Genomic DNA, 16,522 nt, shown 5'->3' with positions numbered 1-16,522 from the left:
CTTGCTTTCCCATCTTCTTACTTGTGAACCCTGGTTTAAAGCATTATCAACATCTGCTGAATCAACTCTTGAACTCAAGTTAGAAATGCAGAATTAGCCAAAGCTGTGACAGTAACAAGAGAACAGCAGCAACTCAGTATAATATAAGCCTGTAACACCCTCCAGTCTACAGGATATTCCAATGCAATATGTTTTCAACCACATACTACCCAATCCTTATTTTCTTCACTAAGCTCAAAGGCAGTGACCCTTTTTAACTCAAGGCCCCCGCTCTGCAACAATAGGCTTAAAAGTATGAAATAAAACAGAAAATGCTAGAAATAATTAGCAGGCTTGGCTGCACTTGTGGCAGAAGAAACAAGGTTTAACATTTCAGGTCAATGGTCTTTCATCAGAACTTCTGACACAATGTCATTAACCTGAAATGTCAACTCTCTTTCTCTCTCCACAGATGCTGCCTGACATGAGAATGAGCTTTTGTTTTTATTTCAGATTTACAGTTCCCACTGCAAAATTCTATTATCTGCACAGATAAACACGTTAGCTGAAAGAAGAAAGGAGTTATGTTTATACATTGTCTTCCATAAGCTCAGGATGTCCTAAAGCAATTCACAAGCAACATTTTTAAAATGCAGTCCCTATTTTAATGTAGGAACACAGCAAACAACCTCTGCACAGAAGATTCCCACAATCAGGCCACATTATTGTGCTCAAGTCTCTGAAGTGGAACCTGTTCCCGCTGTAGGAGGGGGGTCTGGCACATACAGGGCTAATGTGGGACGGAGTACAGTGTCACTCACCCACACGGTGATCTTCAAGAAACGATTTTTCACATCAGACCTCTTAAAAAAAAAGCTGGGGAACACCAGATTAACGTTTTTTAAACTGTTTCAGTGGTCTTGTGAATCACACTGATGCAAGGCTTTGATGAATTCGAAAACAGCCTTTGATGAATATTTTAATCTTCCAGCTGAAGAAAATTCAGTGCTTAAGAGGCATATGAAACTCTCAGCAAAATGATGGAAAGGCAAAAAACAGCACCTGAACAAAGGCACCAGAGAGAGACACGGAACTTTCCAGAAGCCTCAGTGATATATCTTGATGGGGAGCCCGAGGCAGAAATCCCAAATGATTTCCTTCTTGGAGACATAAGTTCTGAAAACGTGCCTATCAGTGAACAACAAGGAAAACGTCCTGCGCCAGGCGTACCAAGAAAAAGCGAGATTCACTCAGAAAGCTTTGCATCAAAGCAAAGTTGGACAAACTCAACCTCAAGTGTAGCCAGGCCCTGTAGCAGACAGGAAAGGCACTTTCAGAGCTTACTGCCATGAAAGATTCTTTGATGAAGCAAATCCTGCAAAAACACAAGGATGATGAATGGAACTTCAACAGAAGTTGGTGTCCTCAGCAATGACAAATCCATACAAAGACACACAGGTTCAGTATACAGCAAGAAGTCTTACCACGTTAAAGTTCAACAGGTTTATTTGGAATCATGAGTTTTTGGAGTGCTGCTCCTTCATCAGGTGAGTCTCACCTGATGAAGGCTCAGCTGATGAAGGAGCAGCACTCCAAAGGCTCGTGATTCCAAATAAACCTGTTGAACTTGTGAGACTTCTTACTGTGCGCACCCCAGTCCAATACCGACATTGCCAGCTCATTCAGAATAAACCGGCTTATCAAGAAAATAAACAAGAGCAGTTAATTATCCTTCAAGATCAGTTTCAAAAAAACAATTACCCTTTAGCACCATGATGAAATAAAGAATACTTTGAGCTGCAGAATGGCAGACAAACTCAATGAGACTCTGCCAAATTGCAAGAAAACAACACAAAGTCCTTGAGCTTCACAACGAAAAGGAAAACCTGCTGAAGGACCTTAACATGCTACAAGGATTCCTCAGGTCCGGGTTTGTCCCTCAGGAACGTGTCAAAGTGGGACAAAATGAATTTAATGCCACTCTGACAGAACTGATGATTCCGTTTTCGGAGAAGACTCAGGAATGTTCACTATTCCGGGAGGAAACTGAGAGGTACAAGAATAAGACTGCAGCACTGAAAGAAGGAGTTGCACATTTGGAATGAACCTTGGAAAAACATTACATTCTAAAAGAGGGATAACAAAGATGAAAATCCAGAATATGGAATCGCAAGCGAAGATAGAAGTTCTCATTAAAGAGCATGAGGTTTTTCAAAAACAGTTGGCAGAAGCGCAATTACTAAATGTGACCTTGAAAGGTAGCACAGAGGAATTATACTTAGTCGAGGAAAAACTGATCAGTGGGGAGAATACAGCACAGAGCAGCAAACAGATCTTTGAGCTGATGTATTTTGTCCAGGACCAGCCTCCCTTCTAAGCAGGGATGGCTGCATAGCTCTCAATCTCCTCCAGATAACAAAAAATGCCAAGGCGACCACTGTTGTTAGCAGCCAGAACAACACAGTCTTGAGTCCTCAAACACAAAACATATTCAGACTTTGATTTCACTTGTGACCTCTCTGCTCTTTTGGTGGAGCAGGTTTGTCCATCATCATTCCAGGTCCTGGAAAGACACAATGGTCAGACTATCCTACCCCACACAAGATTACAATAGCACCTCCTCCATGCAAGTGGTACCAAAGAGCAACTCTGAGGAGCCTCAATCTCCAATGTTACAGCTGGTAACACGCCAACCACTGTGCACATATAGCAACTTCCAGCCAGAACCATAAGGGATGCTGGAACATCGTAGCAGTCTTGTACCACCAACAACAAATTAACAGGTGAGCATACTATTCAATCATCTCCTTGTCACAAGAATTCCTCTCTCCACAGCCTCAGAGAGTTTCTTCATGGTCCAAATGGAGAAAGAAGAAAAGGCACCGCCAAGCAGCCAAATACCATAATCGCCACCCTGCAAGAAATGATTAAGAATAACAACCATGCACCACCAAACCAGCCAGACCAACCAGGTGTGGTTGAACATCAAGCAATGGAAGAAATGGATGACAGCATTCCCAAATGTCAGCCCAACCTCTAAGAACCAGAACCACCAGGGCCTATCGCCTATGACAGAGTGGCAATGAAGATGCGGAAGGGTTATAAGGCATCCAGACCTTCTGAACCTCTAACCTCAAGGACTTGATGCTGAGGGATGGATAAGCAAGAACGCTGTTAATGTAACAGCAATAATGCTGGAATTGTATTAATGTTGCAACAATAAGTAAATGCACCAGACTGAAAACAATGCAAGACTTGAAATAAACCGAAATCCATGGGATAAGGAATTGATGGAAGGTGCAGTAATAGGATCTGGTACATACAGGGTTAACATGTGACTGATATAAGGCGGCACATGACCCAGAGCCAGGGTCAGTCTAGAGATGGACAAATATATGTAAAGACCTAGGTATGAGTCAGCTCCGCACCATACCCTCTCCTGAGAGTGTGTGTGTATAAATTATACATACATGTCAATAAAGACTTGCTGTTAATATACTCAAAACTACAAAGAACGTCATGGTGTCTGAAGCAGGATTCTTCACCCACAATCTTCTGACTCCAACCGAGCCACAGCTGATACTGTAAGAGGAACAGAGTTACTTCTCCCTTTTGTGTGGTCCTGCTGTTTTTGTTTTGTATATATTAGTCTATCTGCAAGCGGAGCAAAATGTGAAATCCCTCAGAACAACATAATAAAAGGGTGAATTATTCATTGCCAGACTTCATTGACAGAGATAGATTTTTGAACAGTAAAGGAATTAAGGTGAGCGGGCGGGCAAGTGGAGCTGAGTCCGCGAAAAGATTAGCCATGATTTTTTTGAATGGCGGAGCAGACCCGAGGGGCTGAATGGCCTACTCCTGCTCCTAGTTCCTTTATTCTTCTTGTGTCACATAACAGCTCAAAATAGATTTCTTTTAAAACAAGGGACTTTAAATAAATGATTCAACGGTTGTTTACATACAAGCTGAGCTTTGTGACAAAGTGATACTGTCATACACAGCATAAAGAGGGCTGTGAGACTTTCTTAACAAGTCCTCTTCCTCAAAAGGTGGATGCGACAATGGCACCATCAAGCATTCCCCAGCTCAGATGTAGACCAGTGTATCTTCTATTCTGCAATGTCAAAAAATAAACTGACATTTATCCAACATCTTTAATGTAGCAAAATGTCCCAAAGTCACACCAGTTATCAAACAAAATTTGACACTGAATCACAGGAGGAGATACGAGGGCAGATAAGCTTGGTCAAAAATGTAGGTTTAAGGGAGCATCTAAGAGGAGAAAATAGAGGAAGGGAGGTGGTGAAGTTTAAAGGAGGGAATTTCAGAGCTCCGAATGTTTGCAGCTAAAGACATGGCTACCAGTGGTGCAGCGAGTAAAATTGATGCTCAAGAGGCCAGAATTGGAGCAGATATCTCAAATGGTTTTGGGGCTGGAAGGGATTACAGAAATATGAAGGGCGAGACCATGAAGGGATTTAAAAACAAAGATGGGAATTATAAAATCAGATGCTGCTCAATTGGAAGCCAGTGTAGGGCAACGGTGGCACAGTGGTTAGCACTGCTGCCTCACAGCTCCAGGGATCCAGGTTTAATTCCGGTCTCAGCTGACTGTGTGGAGTTTGCACATTCTCTCTGTGTCTGCGTGGGTTTCCTCTGGGGGCTCCAGTTTCCTCCCACAATCCAAAGATGTGCAGGTTAGGTAGGTTGGCTATGCTAAACTGTCAATTAGTGTCTCACGATGTGTAGGGTTAGGGGGATTAGTGAGTAAATATGTAGGATTACAGGGACTGGGTGGGACGCTCTGTCAGAGAGTCGGTGCTAACTTGATGGGCCGAACATATCCTTCTGCACTATAGGGATACGATTCTAACGAGGACAGAATGATAGATAAATGAGACTTCATGCAAGTAAACACGTGAGCAGCAGAATTTTGGATTTACTCAAGTTTACAAAGGGTGGAATTTGAGGCCAACCTAGAATGTTCATATGATCCAGCCTTTAGGAAAAGCAAGTTCGATTATTTATTACGAAAACCATCTCCCTTAAAACAATGGCAGAATCGTAAACCCATGAAAATGTGGGTCTCTGATTATTTTGGGATGAAGAACCAGTTGTATCCTGCATTACAACATAAAATCATAGAATCCCTACAGTGCCGAAAGAGGCCATTTGGCCCATCGAGCCTGTTCCGACAACAATCTCACCCAGGCCCTATCCCCATAACCCCACGTATTTACCCTGCTAATCCCCCTGATACTAAGGAACTAAGGGGAAATTTAACATGGCTAATCAATCTAACCCACACATCTTTGGACAGTGACTACAATATGTCATTGGCTTAAAGCACTTTAGGATATCCAGTGTTGTTCAGGGTGTTATCCTGTGGTTATTAGGAGTGCTTTATAAATTCAAATCTTTCCTGTAATATATACAAACAGATATTGCTTTATTAAAGCTGGAACTACTAATACATACTAACAGTATGCTCTATTTTTAGGGTAGCTTTATTTCTTGATCCCCCTCCATTCAAGAAACATTAGCCTAACTTCAACTGAGACACAAGTTGGCCCAGCCAGAAATATCAACTAAGGGAATAAAAATAATGTCATCTTTCACCTATAACCAAACATCTTTGGATGGATGATAATAACCATCTTATCAGTAAGATCAGTTACATCAAAACTCAATGTAATCAGAATGTGGATGCCTCAGTTCTGTTTTTATTTTCCTGTGCTTCCTGAAATATAAAAGCCCTCAGCAGTGTTGGTACCAAACTTATTTAGAATGAGTCTTTTCCTTTTTTGTTTTAAACAGGGTTTGGGCACTGCTGGCTAAACCAGCATTTATTGTCCGCCACTAATTAATTGCCCTTGAGAAGGTGGTGATGAGCCACTTGCATGAATCCCTGCAGTTCATGTGGTGTTGGTACATTCACAGTGCTGTTAAGGAAAGAGTTACAGTGAAGCAATACATCTAGGTGTACAGAATTCCAAATAGCTATTACCTGATCCAGGTTCATACATGTTAGACCTGTAGAGAGACCCAAACACAACATTTTTGGACATCATTCAAAGACTCAATGCTCCAACTTGCCAGCTGACTGAGAGTCACATACAATTCGTACTTGCATAACTTTTTTTAACAGCATTGAACAGACCAGAGCGTTTCACACAGGAGAGATGACTGATTCAAGAGAGTTAGTGGAGGCTCTTTGATGCAAGAAGTGCAGCAAATCAGAGGGGTTTGAGAGAGGGAGTTTATTTTTAATTCATTTTTAGGATGTGGGCAGTGCCAGATTTAGACTTGGTGAGGCCCTAAGCTATATAAAGCTTGGAGGCCCCTTGTTAAAAAGTTACACCAAAAGATCTCACAAAGCTGCGTACCAAAACAGGACCTTGGGTCGCCACAAAAAAAATTGAAAACATAATTATTGCCTTTTAATTATTTAATAGCAAGGTATTTAAAGTGAAAAATACAAATTTCAAATGAATGCATTTACTGATCACATATTTATCATTTGGCTGGCTTGATCTCTCTCATAAATTTTGGTAATTTGAGTCACTCTTCAAGCTGGTGCTTTCTTTTTCTTTTCTGGTATCCGCTCTTAAACATTCTCTTCATTGTAAACCTTCTGAAATTTTGTGAGGCCCTAAGCTGTAGCTTGTTTAGCTTATGCCTAAATCCAGCACTGGATGTGGGCATCATTGACAAGTGCATCCATGTACAACCAAGTGGCTTGTTAAATCATTTCAGAAGGCAATTGAAAGTCAACCATATTGTGTCTGGAGTCAAGTTCAGGCCAGACTGAGTTAAGGACAGCAGATTTCCTTCCCTAAAGGATATGAAGACTAATACATAACACCCAACAGATTTCTCTTTGTAGTAGCTGTCTAGTACAAACATTAACAGTCACAACTTGGTAGACACTGCAAAAACAGAATCTCATGGCTAGGCGAGAAACTTAGCTTCAAAGTTACCAGGTCAGCATTCATCAGTATTTAACTGCACCAAACATGTATTAAATGATAATGGCTTCAAAACCACACACAATATGTAATACACAGTTATTCATATCAGTTCTCATGGAACATTTAATTAAAACAAAACAAACTGCAAATAACAATTAAATGCCATGTTAAAAAAAAGTCTGTACTGGAGCTTGCAGTCACTTCCCTAAAATTCCTCACACACTCAACCCTACTCCCTCCCACTCTCCTTGGGCTATAATTTTTTTTAAAGTGCGATACAATTACAAATTGTTCCTGCCCATGAAGCAGATAACTAATCAATGATCTTCTACTGAGGTGACCACTGCCAAAGATGATTTGCATCCCTCGAGGGTCAGCACTCGGAATCATTGCATCAGCCTGGCTGAGAGGCTGTGTTGACCCTGTGCAAAGTGACTGGATGGTGGTGGGCTGAGAGGCCCTGACTGCAGCATCCCCTTAAACCCCATCCCCACCATCCACCCCTTAAACCCCATCCCCACCATCCACCCCGGGGGGAGGTTGCTAAGGAGTTGCTAGGTGCGGTGGGGACCAGATTTGAGGAACAAGATGCCGGGCCCGTTCTCTGAGGCGGAATCACTGCCTCCAACCCATGCCCCGAGGTTTTATCTTCCCGCCGCCGCACCTGGAGGCTTCCCTCTCACCTGAACTCATCACCGCCCGACCACCTTCTCATCGCTGGATCGAACGCCTCCTCGAGCGCCGCATTCACGTCATCACACGGGTGCGTCGACTGCGCACGCGCGGTGCCCGCAAAGGCGCCTGGGACTTGTAGTCTTTCGCCCTTAGCCCTCTTACTTTGATTCCAATGCCCTTTTTGGTGGGGGGGCGGAATAAAGGATCAGGTCCTTTCATCATCATGGTTTAGTTTATTTATTGGTATCACAAATAGGCTTACATTAACACTGCAGTTAAGTTACTGTGAAAATCTCCAAGTCGCCACACTCCAGCGCCTGTTTGGGTTTACAGTTTTACAGTTTAAAGTTTATTTATTAATGTCACAAGTAGGCTTACATGAAGTTACTGCGAAAATTCCCTAGTCGCCACACTCCGGCGCCTGTTCGGGTTCACTGAGGGAGAACTTAGCACGGCCAATGCATCGAACCGGCACATCTTTCGGACTTGGGGGAAGAAACCGTAGGAGGAAACCCACACAGACACAGAGAGAACTTGCAGACTTCGCACAGACAGTGACCCAACCCAAGCCGGGATTCGAGCCTGGGTCCTTGGCACTGTGAGGCAGCAGTGCTAATCACTGTGTCACCGTGCTCTTTGTGGGAGGGTGTACATAAACAATAACCCTTCCAAATCAGAGTGATCCCTACTTTGCAACCCAGCATCACAAAGAATTGCAGATAAACTTATTCACATACACTGTAATCCAATCACATGCTCCTGTGCCTTTCACAATGTCAAGATGACCCAAAGCCATTTATAATCAATGAAGTCGTGTTTTAGAACAGTAGTCAGGGTTGTAAAAAGTCAGTGTTGTCGAAAACACATCAGAAATTTGCACACAGCAAAAACAACAACAAACTTCATAGAATCATAGAAACCCTACAGTGCAGAAAGAGGCCATTCAGCCCACCAAGTCTGCACCGACCACAATCCCACCCAGGCCCTATCCCCATATCCCCACATATTTACCCACTAATCCCTCTAACCTACGCATCCCAGTTCATTAAGGGGCAATTTAGCATGGCCAATTAACCTAACCTGCACATCTTTGGAGTGTGGGAGGAAACCGGAGCACACCCACGCAGACACAGGGAGAATGTGCAAACTCCACCCAGACAGTGACCCAAGCCAGAAATCGAACCCAGGTCTCTGGAGCTGTGAAGCAGCAGTGCTAACCACTGTGCTACCGTGCCGCCCCCTTGAAACTTGTTTTCATATACCCGATAGGAAGAAACTGTTCAGACTAGTATTCGTATTTCTCAGGTTTGACTTTTTTTTCCCTTCTGGGTAGTACCATTAACATAATTAAACATCCCACAACAGTGGTATAATACAAAATTTATCACCAACTCACATAAGAGGGAGGCCTATGTGGAGTTTGCACATTCTCCCCATGTCTGCATGGGTTTCCTCCCACAGTCCAAAGATGTACAGGTTAGGTGGATTGGCCATGCTAAATTGTCCCTTAGTATCCCATCATGTGTGGGTTCAGTGGATTAGCCATGCTAAATGTATGGGGTAAACACAGTAAGAGTTTTAACAACACCAGGTTAAAGTCCAACAGGTTTATTTGGTAGCAAATGCCATTAGCTTTCGGAGCGCTGTTCCTTCGTCAGATGGAGTGGATATCTGCTCCCAAACAAGGCACACAGAGTCACAAAATGTATGGGGTTACAGGGATAGGGCGGGGGCAAGGTCTTGGGTAAGATATTGAGCCTGCACTGACAACAATCTCACCCAGGCCCTATCCCTTGAACACCACATATTTACCCTGCTAGTCCCCCTGACACTCAGGGGCAATTCAGCATGGCCAATCAAGCTAACCTACACATCTTTGGAATATTAACATATTAAAATGTGCAAAGGCAATTCACAGGCGAGATAAACTAAATTTGATTCAACACTGAGCCACACAAAGAGATATTAGCACAGCTGGTCAAAAGCTTGGTCAAAGAGGTGGGTTTTAAGAAGTATCTGAACGCCAGCTGCCTGGATTTCCTATTGATGATGTGGAGATGCCGGCGTTGGACTGGGGTGAACACGGTAAGAAGTCTCACAACACCAGGTTAAAGTCCAACAGGTTTATTTGGTAGCAAATACCATAAGCTTTTGGAGATCCTCTCCACTTGGAGCCTTGGGGCCACTTGGAGCCACAAAGCTTATGGTATTTGCTACCAAATAAACCTGTTGGACTTTAACCTGGTGTTGTGAGACTTCTTACCGTTTTCCTATTGATGTCAGTGTTCAGATTGACAATACCTTTTGTCTATGTTTGCAGTTCGGAATTACTGCAGTGTCTAATCCTTCAGGTTCCTGTCAGCAGTGCAGGCACTAATCATTCACCACACCTTAGTTTCACACACACTCAGTGAAGCAGAGCTGCAGCCAGCGTGGGAGAAAGGTGAGGACTGAACTCCACCCCACCAACGAGTCAAATTACAGCTTGTGGGAAGCACTTAATGAACCCTGTCCTGGTCCTTTTAGGAACATAACCAATTCCAATTCAATCAAATCAAGTCCAATTCAGAGTCTCAACAAGTTGAGACATTTCCGATCCAAGCTGACAAGACAGGGCCTCCACACCTGTCCTGGGCCTGATCTACATGAGTCAAGCTGATCGGAGTAGGTGCAGACTCACCTCCTCCAAGTCTTGATCTCATTTGCATCTTAGCCAAAAAGCCGAGATGCCGCTTTTAAAAACTGCTTCAAGTGAAGCTTAAATGCAACCCAATGACCTCAACCAAGCGCTTTTAGGAACACAACTCCATTTCTGAAATGAAAACAGGCAGAAAGACTGGGACGAGTTAGAGGAGTGCAGGCTCACATTCCAAGCCTTGCCATTCACGGTCACTATGGCTCCTGAGCGGATTCCAGATATCGCTGTCCACGATATTAATGCCAAATAAATTCAGGTTTCTCCCTTCAGATTGAAGATCATTGTGAAGTTCAGAGTGGGCCAGAATGTTTGGGAACTGAACATTAAACTTTTGATCAGGGTCACAAAACGTATCTACACATTCATAGAGTCAATGAGATTCTCAGCAATTGGGTCGTTGTTTCAGCTGTTGTGTCTTTGTTACATCTGAAACTACTGTCTCATTCTCTCACCACAGCCCTGTATTCTATTCCAAATGTTTATCCGCTTGTCCCTTTAACATGTAATCTTCTCTGTCTCGACCACTCCCTGTGGCAAAATATTCCATATTCCAACTAACTTCTGTGTGAAAGATTATCTCCTACCTTCCTTCCCCACTCAATGACAATTTTTGACCCTCACAACAATAACAACTTGTATTCATATAGCACCTTTAATGTAATAAAATTGTAGCGGAAGGATTAAGGGTCAACCTGGAACTGAGTACAGTACCACCGACTGGTGATGTAAGAAGACACCTGAATCATACAGTGCAGAAGGAGGCCATTTGGCCCATCGATTCTGCACCAACCACAATCCCACCCAGGCCCTATCCCTGTAACTCCATTCATTTACCCTATCTGGTCCTTCTGACGCTAAGGGGCAATTTTAGCATGGCCAATCTACCTAACCCGCACATCTTTGGACTGTGGGAGGAAACCGGAGCACCCGGAGGAAACCCACGCAGACAGGGGGAGAATGTGCAAATTCCACACAGACAGTGACCCAAGCCGGGAATCGAACCCGGGTCCCTGGCACTGTGAGGCAGCAGGGCTAACCACTGTGCTGCCCACTGAGCTAGAGCTTCGGTCAGTATAGAGCTAGGTGCGAACATGAAAGAGTATGTTTGAAGCCCTCTCCATATCTGTACCCTCTCCTGCAAATATGTACATAGTTCAGTAATGTTAATAAAGACTTCTGTGTAACTTCTACAAGACTGCCAATGGTGCTTAAGCTGTACACACCATGGATAGCAAAAACCCAACCAAAAAAAATGTCCCAAGGTTCTTCATGGTGTTTTGACACCAAGCCACAGAAGGAGATATTAAGTCAAGTGACCATGAGCTTGATCAAAGAGGTAGGTTTAAGGAGTGTCATAAAGGAGTAAGTAAATACAGAGAGGTGTAGGGTTTTAAGGAAGAAATTTCAGAGCTTAAGGCCTGGACAACTTAAGGCATAGCCTCGAAGGGCCGAGCAACTAAAATCCGGGATCCTTAAGAGGACAGAGTTCGAGACTTAGAAGGAGAAAGAAGCAATGGCGAGATGAGGAAAAACATTTCACTTACTGCAGCGAGTGGTTAGAATCTGAATATCCTGTCTGTGGTGGAGGTAGATCCAGAATGGAATTTGGCAAGCACCTAAAGGGAAAAGGTTTGCAGTGTGTCAGGGGAAAAGTGGGTCTGGTAATGGGACTAGCTGAGCTGCTTTTTACAGAAGGCTAACTCAGCCACAACCATCCACATGGCCCATTCTGTGCTGTAACTATTGAAATACAGTCACTGGTTGTAATGTGGGGAAAAGTAGGGTGTGTCTCTAAATGGGAAGAATATGCACTCTACACCCATCTGCTACATGGATTCTGGGTAGTTCAGCTTGTGGTCTGTGAAGTAGGCGCACGTCATGCTCAGCTGGCAAAATAATTGACGGCAGAGGAAAAATAACACAACTGAAAGGGCAGAAATCCACGCAGCTCATCTACACCCTCTGCTGCCTGATAAACTAAAGGAACGCAGCAAGAATAAAGAACAGCAGGACAGCAAAGCAGCAGGAGCACAGCAAGGCCAGGCTGGATACGGGGATGGGATATGGGGAGGATACAGTGGGAGGGACGTAAGGGGGGATCTATTGGGGGGGCGGGGATCCATGGGGCGGATTCATGGGGGGGATCCATTGGGGGGGGGAATCCATTGGGGGGGGAATCCATGGGGGGGATACAAGGCATGGTGGGGGGGATACAAGGCAAGGTGGGGGGAATACAAGGGGTGGTGGGGGGAATACAAGGGGTGGTGGGGATATACAAGGGGGTGTGGTACAAGGGCAGTGATATAAGGGGGATACAAGGGGAGATATATGGGGGAGACATGGGGGAATACAAGGGGTGGTGGGGGGAATACAAGAGGTGGGGGGGTATACAAGGGGTGGTGGGGAATACAAGGGGTGGTGGGGGAATACAAGGGGTGGTGGGGGAATACAAGGGGTGGGGGATACAAGGGCGGGATGGGGATACAGTGGGGGTACAGGGGGGATGGGGATACAAGGGGGTACAGGGGAGGATACAAGTGGGGTGTACAAGGGGTGTACAAATGGGGCGTACAAGGTGGAGGAAAGGGGGATACAAGGAGGGATGGGGGTACAAGTGGGGACAGGGGGTACAGTTGTTCAGGTGGTTTAGAGCAGAGCAACAGCTATCGAAGAAGAAAATCAAGTTGTGGCCTCATAGGAAAGCAGGCTGGTTGTTTGTTAAGAGCAGCCCCTCAAGCATTAATTAAAATTCATAGTTTACACATGATGATAACTAGATTGTAGAAGAAGGGAAAGTGTCTAATTATTTTAGATTTGAACAAATAACTGATGTAAAAAACTAAGACTAAACCCAATTTGGTAATTTATCATATAATAAAATCATTGCACAATTAATCAATCAGATGGAGGGTAAAGTTAAAAAAATAAATATTAGAGGATAATTAAGCTAAAGAAGGCTGACTGAACTGCTGGTTAGAAGGTAGCTGGGAGACTTTTTTTCAAATTTAGGTTTTAAGTTTAATAATCTAATAAATAAGGCAACTCAGACACATGGAGTGCACATCATGTTCTATGTGGGGAGGCGATGGCTGAGTGGTATTTTCGCTAGACTGTTAATCCAGAATCTCAGCTAACGTTCTGGGGAACATTCAGGTTCGAATCCCGCCACGGCAGATGGTGGAATTTGAATTCAATAAAAAATATCAGGGATTAAGAATCTAATAAAACCATTGCCAATTGTTGGAAAAACCCAAGTTGTTCACTAATGTTCTTCAGGGAAGGAAATCTGCTGTCCTTACCTGGTCTGGCCTACATGTGACTCCAGAGCCACAGCGATGCGGTTGACTCTCAACTGCCCTCAGGCAACTAGAGATGGGCAATAAATGAAGGAGCAGTGAAAGCTTGTGATTCCAAATACACCTGTTGGACTTTAACCTGGTGTTGTGAGACTTCTTACTTTAAAAATGATCATTTCGGACAAAATTAACAATCACTTGCACATTTGTGGATTAATTGAGGAAAGCCAGCATATAGTTGTTAAAGGCAAATTGTTTTTAACTAAATTGCTTGAGTTATTCAATGACGTAACAGAGAAAGTTGGCACGAGCACTACAGTTGATGTTGTCTACATGGACTTCCGAGGCACTTGATAAATTGCCACATAACAGGTTTGTCAGCAAAGTTAGAGCTCTTAGAATAGACCTAGCAATAGCAGCGTGGATACAAAATTGGCTGAGTGACAGGAAACAGAGTTTGATTGTGAACAATTGTTTTTCAGACTGAAGGAAGGTTTCCCAGGTTTGGTTCCAGGGCCACTGCTTTTCTCGATCTCTGCTCGTGGTCGAGGCTTGGGTGCACAGGCCACGATTTCAATGTTTGATGGCATGGTGACATATGACTTGAAAGTATTGCAAACTGTGAGGAGAACGGTGATGCACTTCAAGAAGATATAGACAGGCCAGTGGAATGGACAGACACCTGGCAGGTGAAATTTAACGCAAAGAAGTGTGAAGTGATTCACTTTGGTCGGAAGAATGAGGAGAGGCAACATAAAATAAAGGGCGCCATTTTAAAAGGTGGCACAGAGGAAGGAGTGCAACCTGGGGCTTTATATACACAAATCATTAATGGTGGCAGGGCAGGTTGGGAAAGTCCAGGATTCTGAGCTCCATGTAGAGAAGTATAATGCATGGACAAGGAAGTTATGATGAAACTTCATATTACATTATTTCAGCATTGAAAATCATGGGGAACAGAGCAGAGAGAGAAAAAAACTGTTCTCATTGGTGGAAAGACACTGATTTAAGGCGATTGGCAAAGTGACCTATGGTGACATGGGGGGAAATATATTTTTTTTTACACAGTGAGTGGTTAGGATCTGGAATACACTGCCCTGGTTGAGGCAGATTCAAATCGTGGCTTTCAAGAGGAAATTGGATGCAGGGCTTTGAGGAAAGGCTGGGGGAATGAGACCTGCTGAGTTCCTCTTGAGGACAGCTCAGGCAAGACTGGAACATATGGCGTCTGTGCTGTAACCATTCCATGATTTTACGGCTCTGTGATGAGGCCCAATGGCTCTTGTGCACCCTCTGCTGGTTGAACGTGATGTGTGTGTGTGTGTGCTCTCGGCTGGCTGGTTTCAGGAAATCTCTGCGGAATCATTGACTGTATGCGACAGGAGGAGGTCACCGTGCTCCAGCTGTTCCCAGATATTCAAATGGCCCTTGCTTTCCAATTGGAGATATCTATTCTAATCTGATTCTCCTCCTCTTTTCTGATTTCTGTAAGGTATCCAATATCATTTTAATAGTTACTTGTATTAAGGCACACAAACAATATAGGCGAACTGAAGTGGGAATAGATTTATTTTGATGTTAAAGCTACAATTACAACAGTACTGAGCAGACAACAGCAACTACAATTTGCACTTGTAACCACATTTAATGTAGAAAAAACATCCCAAAGACTTGTGTTGCCACACAAAAACTGACACTGGGTCACACAAGGAAATAACAGAAAAGATAAACTTGGTCAAAGAGGTAGATTTATGGAACCCACAGAATCCCTACCGTACAAAAGGAGGCTGTTCAGCCATTCGAGTCTGTACCAACTCTCTGAAAGAGCATCTTATCCAGACCCACCACACCCCTGTAACCCCATGCATTTACCATCATTAATCCACCTAACCTGCACAATTTTGGAGTGTGGAAGGAAACTGGAGCACCTGAAGGAAACCAGTGCAGACACAGGGAGAATGTGCAAACTCCACACAATCACCTGAGGCTGGAATTGAACCTGGGTCCCTGACACTGGGAGGCAGACATGCTAACCACCGTGCCACCGTGCCGCCCCTCCTCTTAAAAGGGAGGAGAGAGATAGGCGGATTTAGCACACAAGTGGTTAGCCATCTATCACCTCAAACTCCACTAGGATTGACATTCCTCTGCCAAAACCAGTCATTATTATTGCTAGAGAGATAAGGTAACCACTGGGAATGATTCTCCATTATCAGCCATCTCCTTAAAACCTTCTCCCCTGCGCTTTCCACAACCTCCTTACAACAATAAGGGGAGGTGGCGTGGTGGCATTGTCACTCGACTTCTATTGATGACCATGAAACTTCTGTTGATTGCTTTTTTAAAAATCCCACCTGGTTCACTAATGTCTCTTCAAGGAAGGAAATTTGCCATCCTTGCCCTGTCTGGTTCACACATGTACTCCAGATCCACAGCAATGTGGTTAAATCTTACACAGCCCTCTGAAATGGCCTAACAAGTCATTCAGTTCAAGGGCAATTCGGGATGGACAATAAATGCCAGCCAGTGACACCCGCATCCCATGAACGCATATAACCACCCCAATATCTCTAACTCCAATACCTTAGCAATCTGCACCAACCCTCCCCAGCAAGCTAATCCCTTCCACCATGTCTTCAGTTACCAAGTTCCAAACTCCAGAATTCCCCCCTTGTCCTTCTCTACCTCGCTCTCAGGTGGAGAAGGTGGTGAAGAAGGCATATGGTATGCTTGCCTTTATAGGACGGGGTATAGAGTATAAAAGCTGGAGTCTGATGATGCAGCTGTATAGAACGCTGGTTAGGCCACATTTGGAGTACTGTGTCCAGTTCTGGTCGCCGCACTACCAGAAGGACGTGGAGGCATTGGAGAGAGTGCAGAGAAGGTTTACCAGGATGTTG

General features: G+C 44.0%; 1 protein-coding gene across 8 annotated transcripts in view; it reads right to left on the bottom strand.

Moving 5' to 3' along the window:
• The window catches only part of atp13a2 (ATPase cation transporting 13A2), a 77,862-nt gene extending 65,693 nt beyond the window's left edge, over nucleotides 1–12,169 (bottom strand). For 3 of the 8 annotated variants that reach the window (XM_078238984.1, XM_078238985.1, XM_078238983.1), the window contains exon 1: nucleotides 7,637–7,711. Coding sequence is in view for 2 of the 8 variants with exons in the window: in XM_078238989.1 (XP_078095115.1) it covers nucleotides 7,637–7,646 (10 nt within the window). In the remaining 6 variants the exon portion in view is untranslated. Of the gene's footprint in view, nucleotides 1–7,636; nucleotides 7,712–9,024; nucleotides 9,045–11,870 lie in introns of those variants that run through there. The other 5 variants (XM_078238987.1, XM_078238986.1, XM_078238989.1 and 2 more) reach the window with 3 other exon arrangements.
• Nucleotides 12,170–16,522: the final 4,353 nt, after the last annotated feature.

The sequence above is a fragment of the Mustelus asterias genome, chromosome 22, assembly GCF_964213995.1.
Source record: "Mustelus asterias chromosome 22, sMusAst1.hap1.1, whole genome shotgun sequence".
Taxonomy (NCBI): domain Eukaryota; kingdom Metazoa; phylum Chordata; class Chondrichthyes; order Carcharhiniformes; family Triakidae; genus Mustelus; species Mustelus asterias.
The sequence above is the reverse complement of the archived record's forward strand: the minus strand, read 5'-3'. Positions and strand labels throughout refer to the sequence as shown.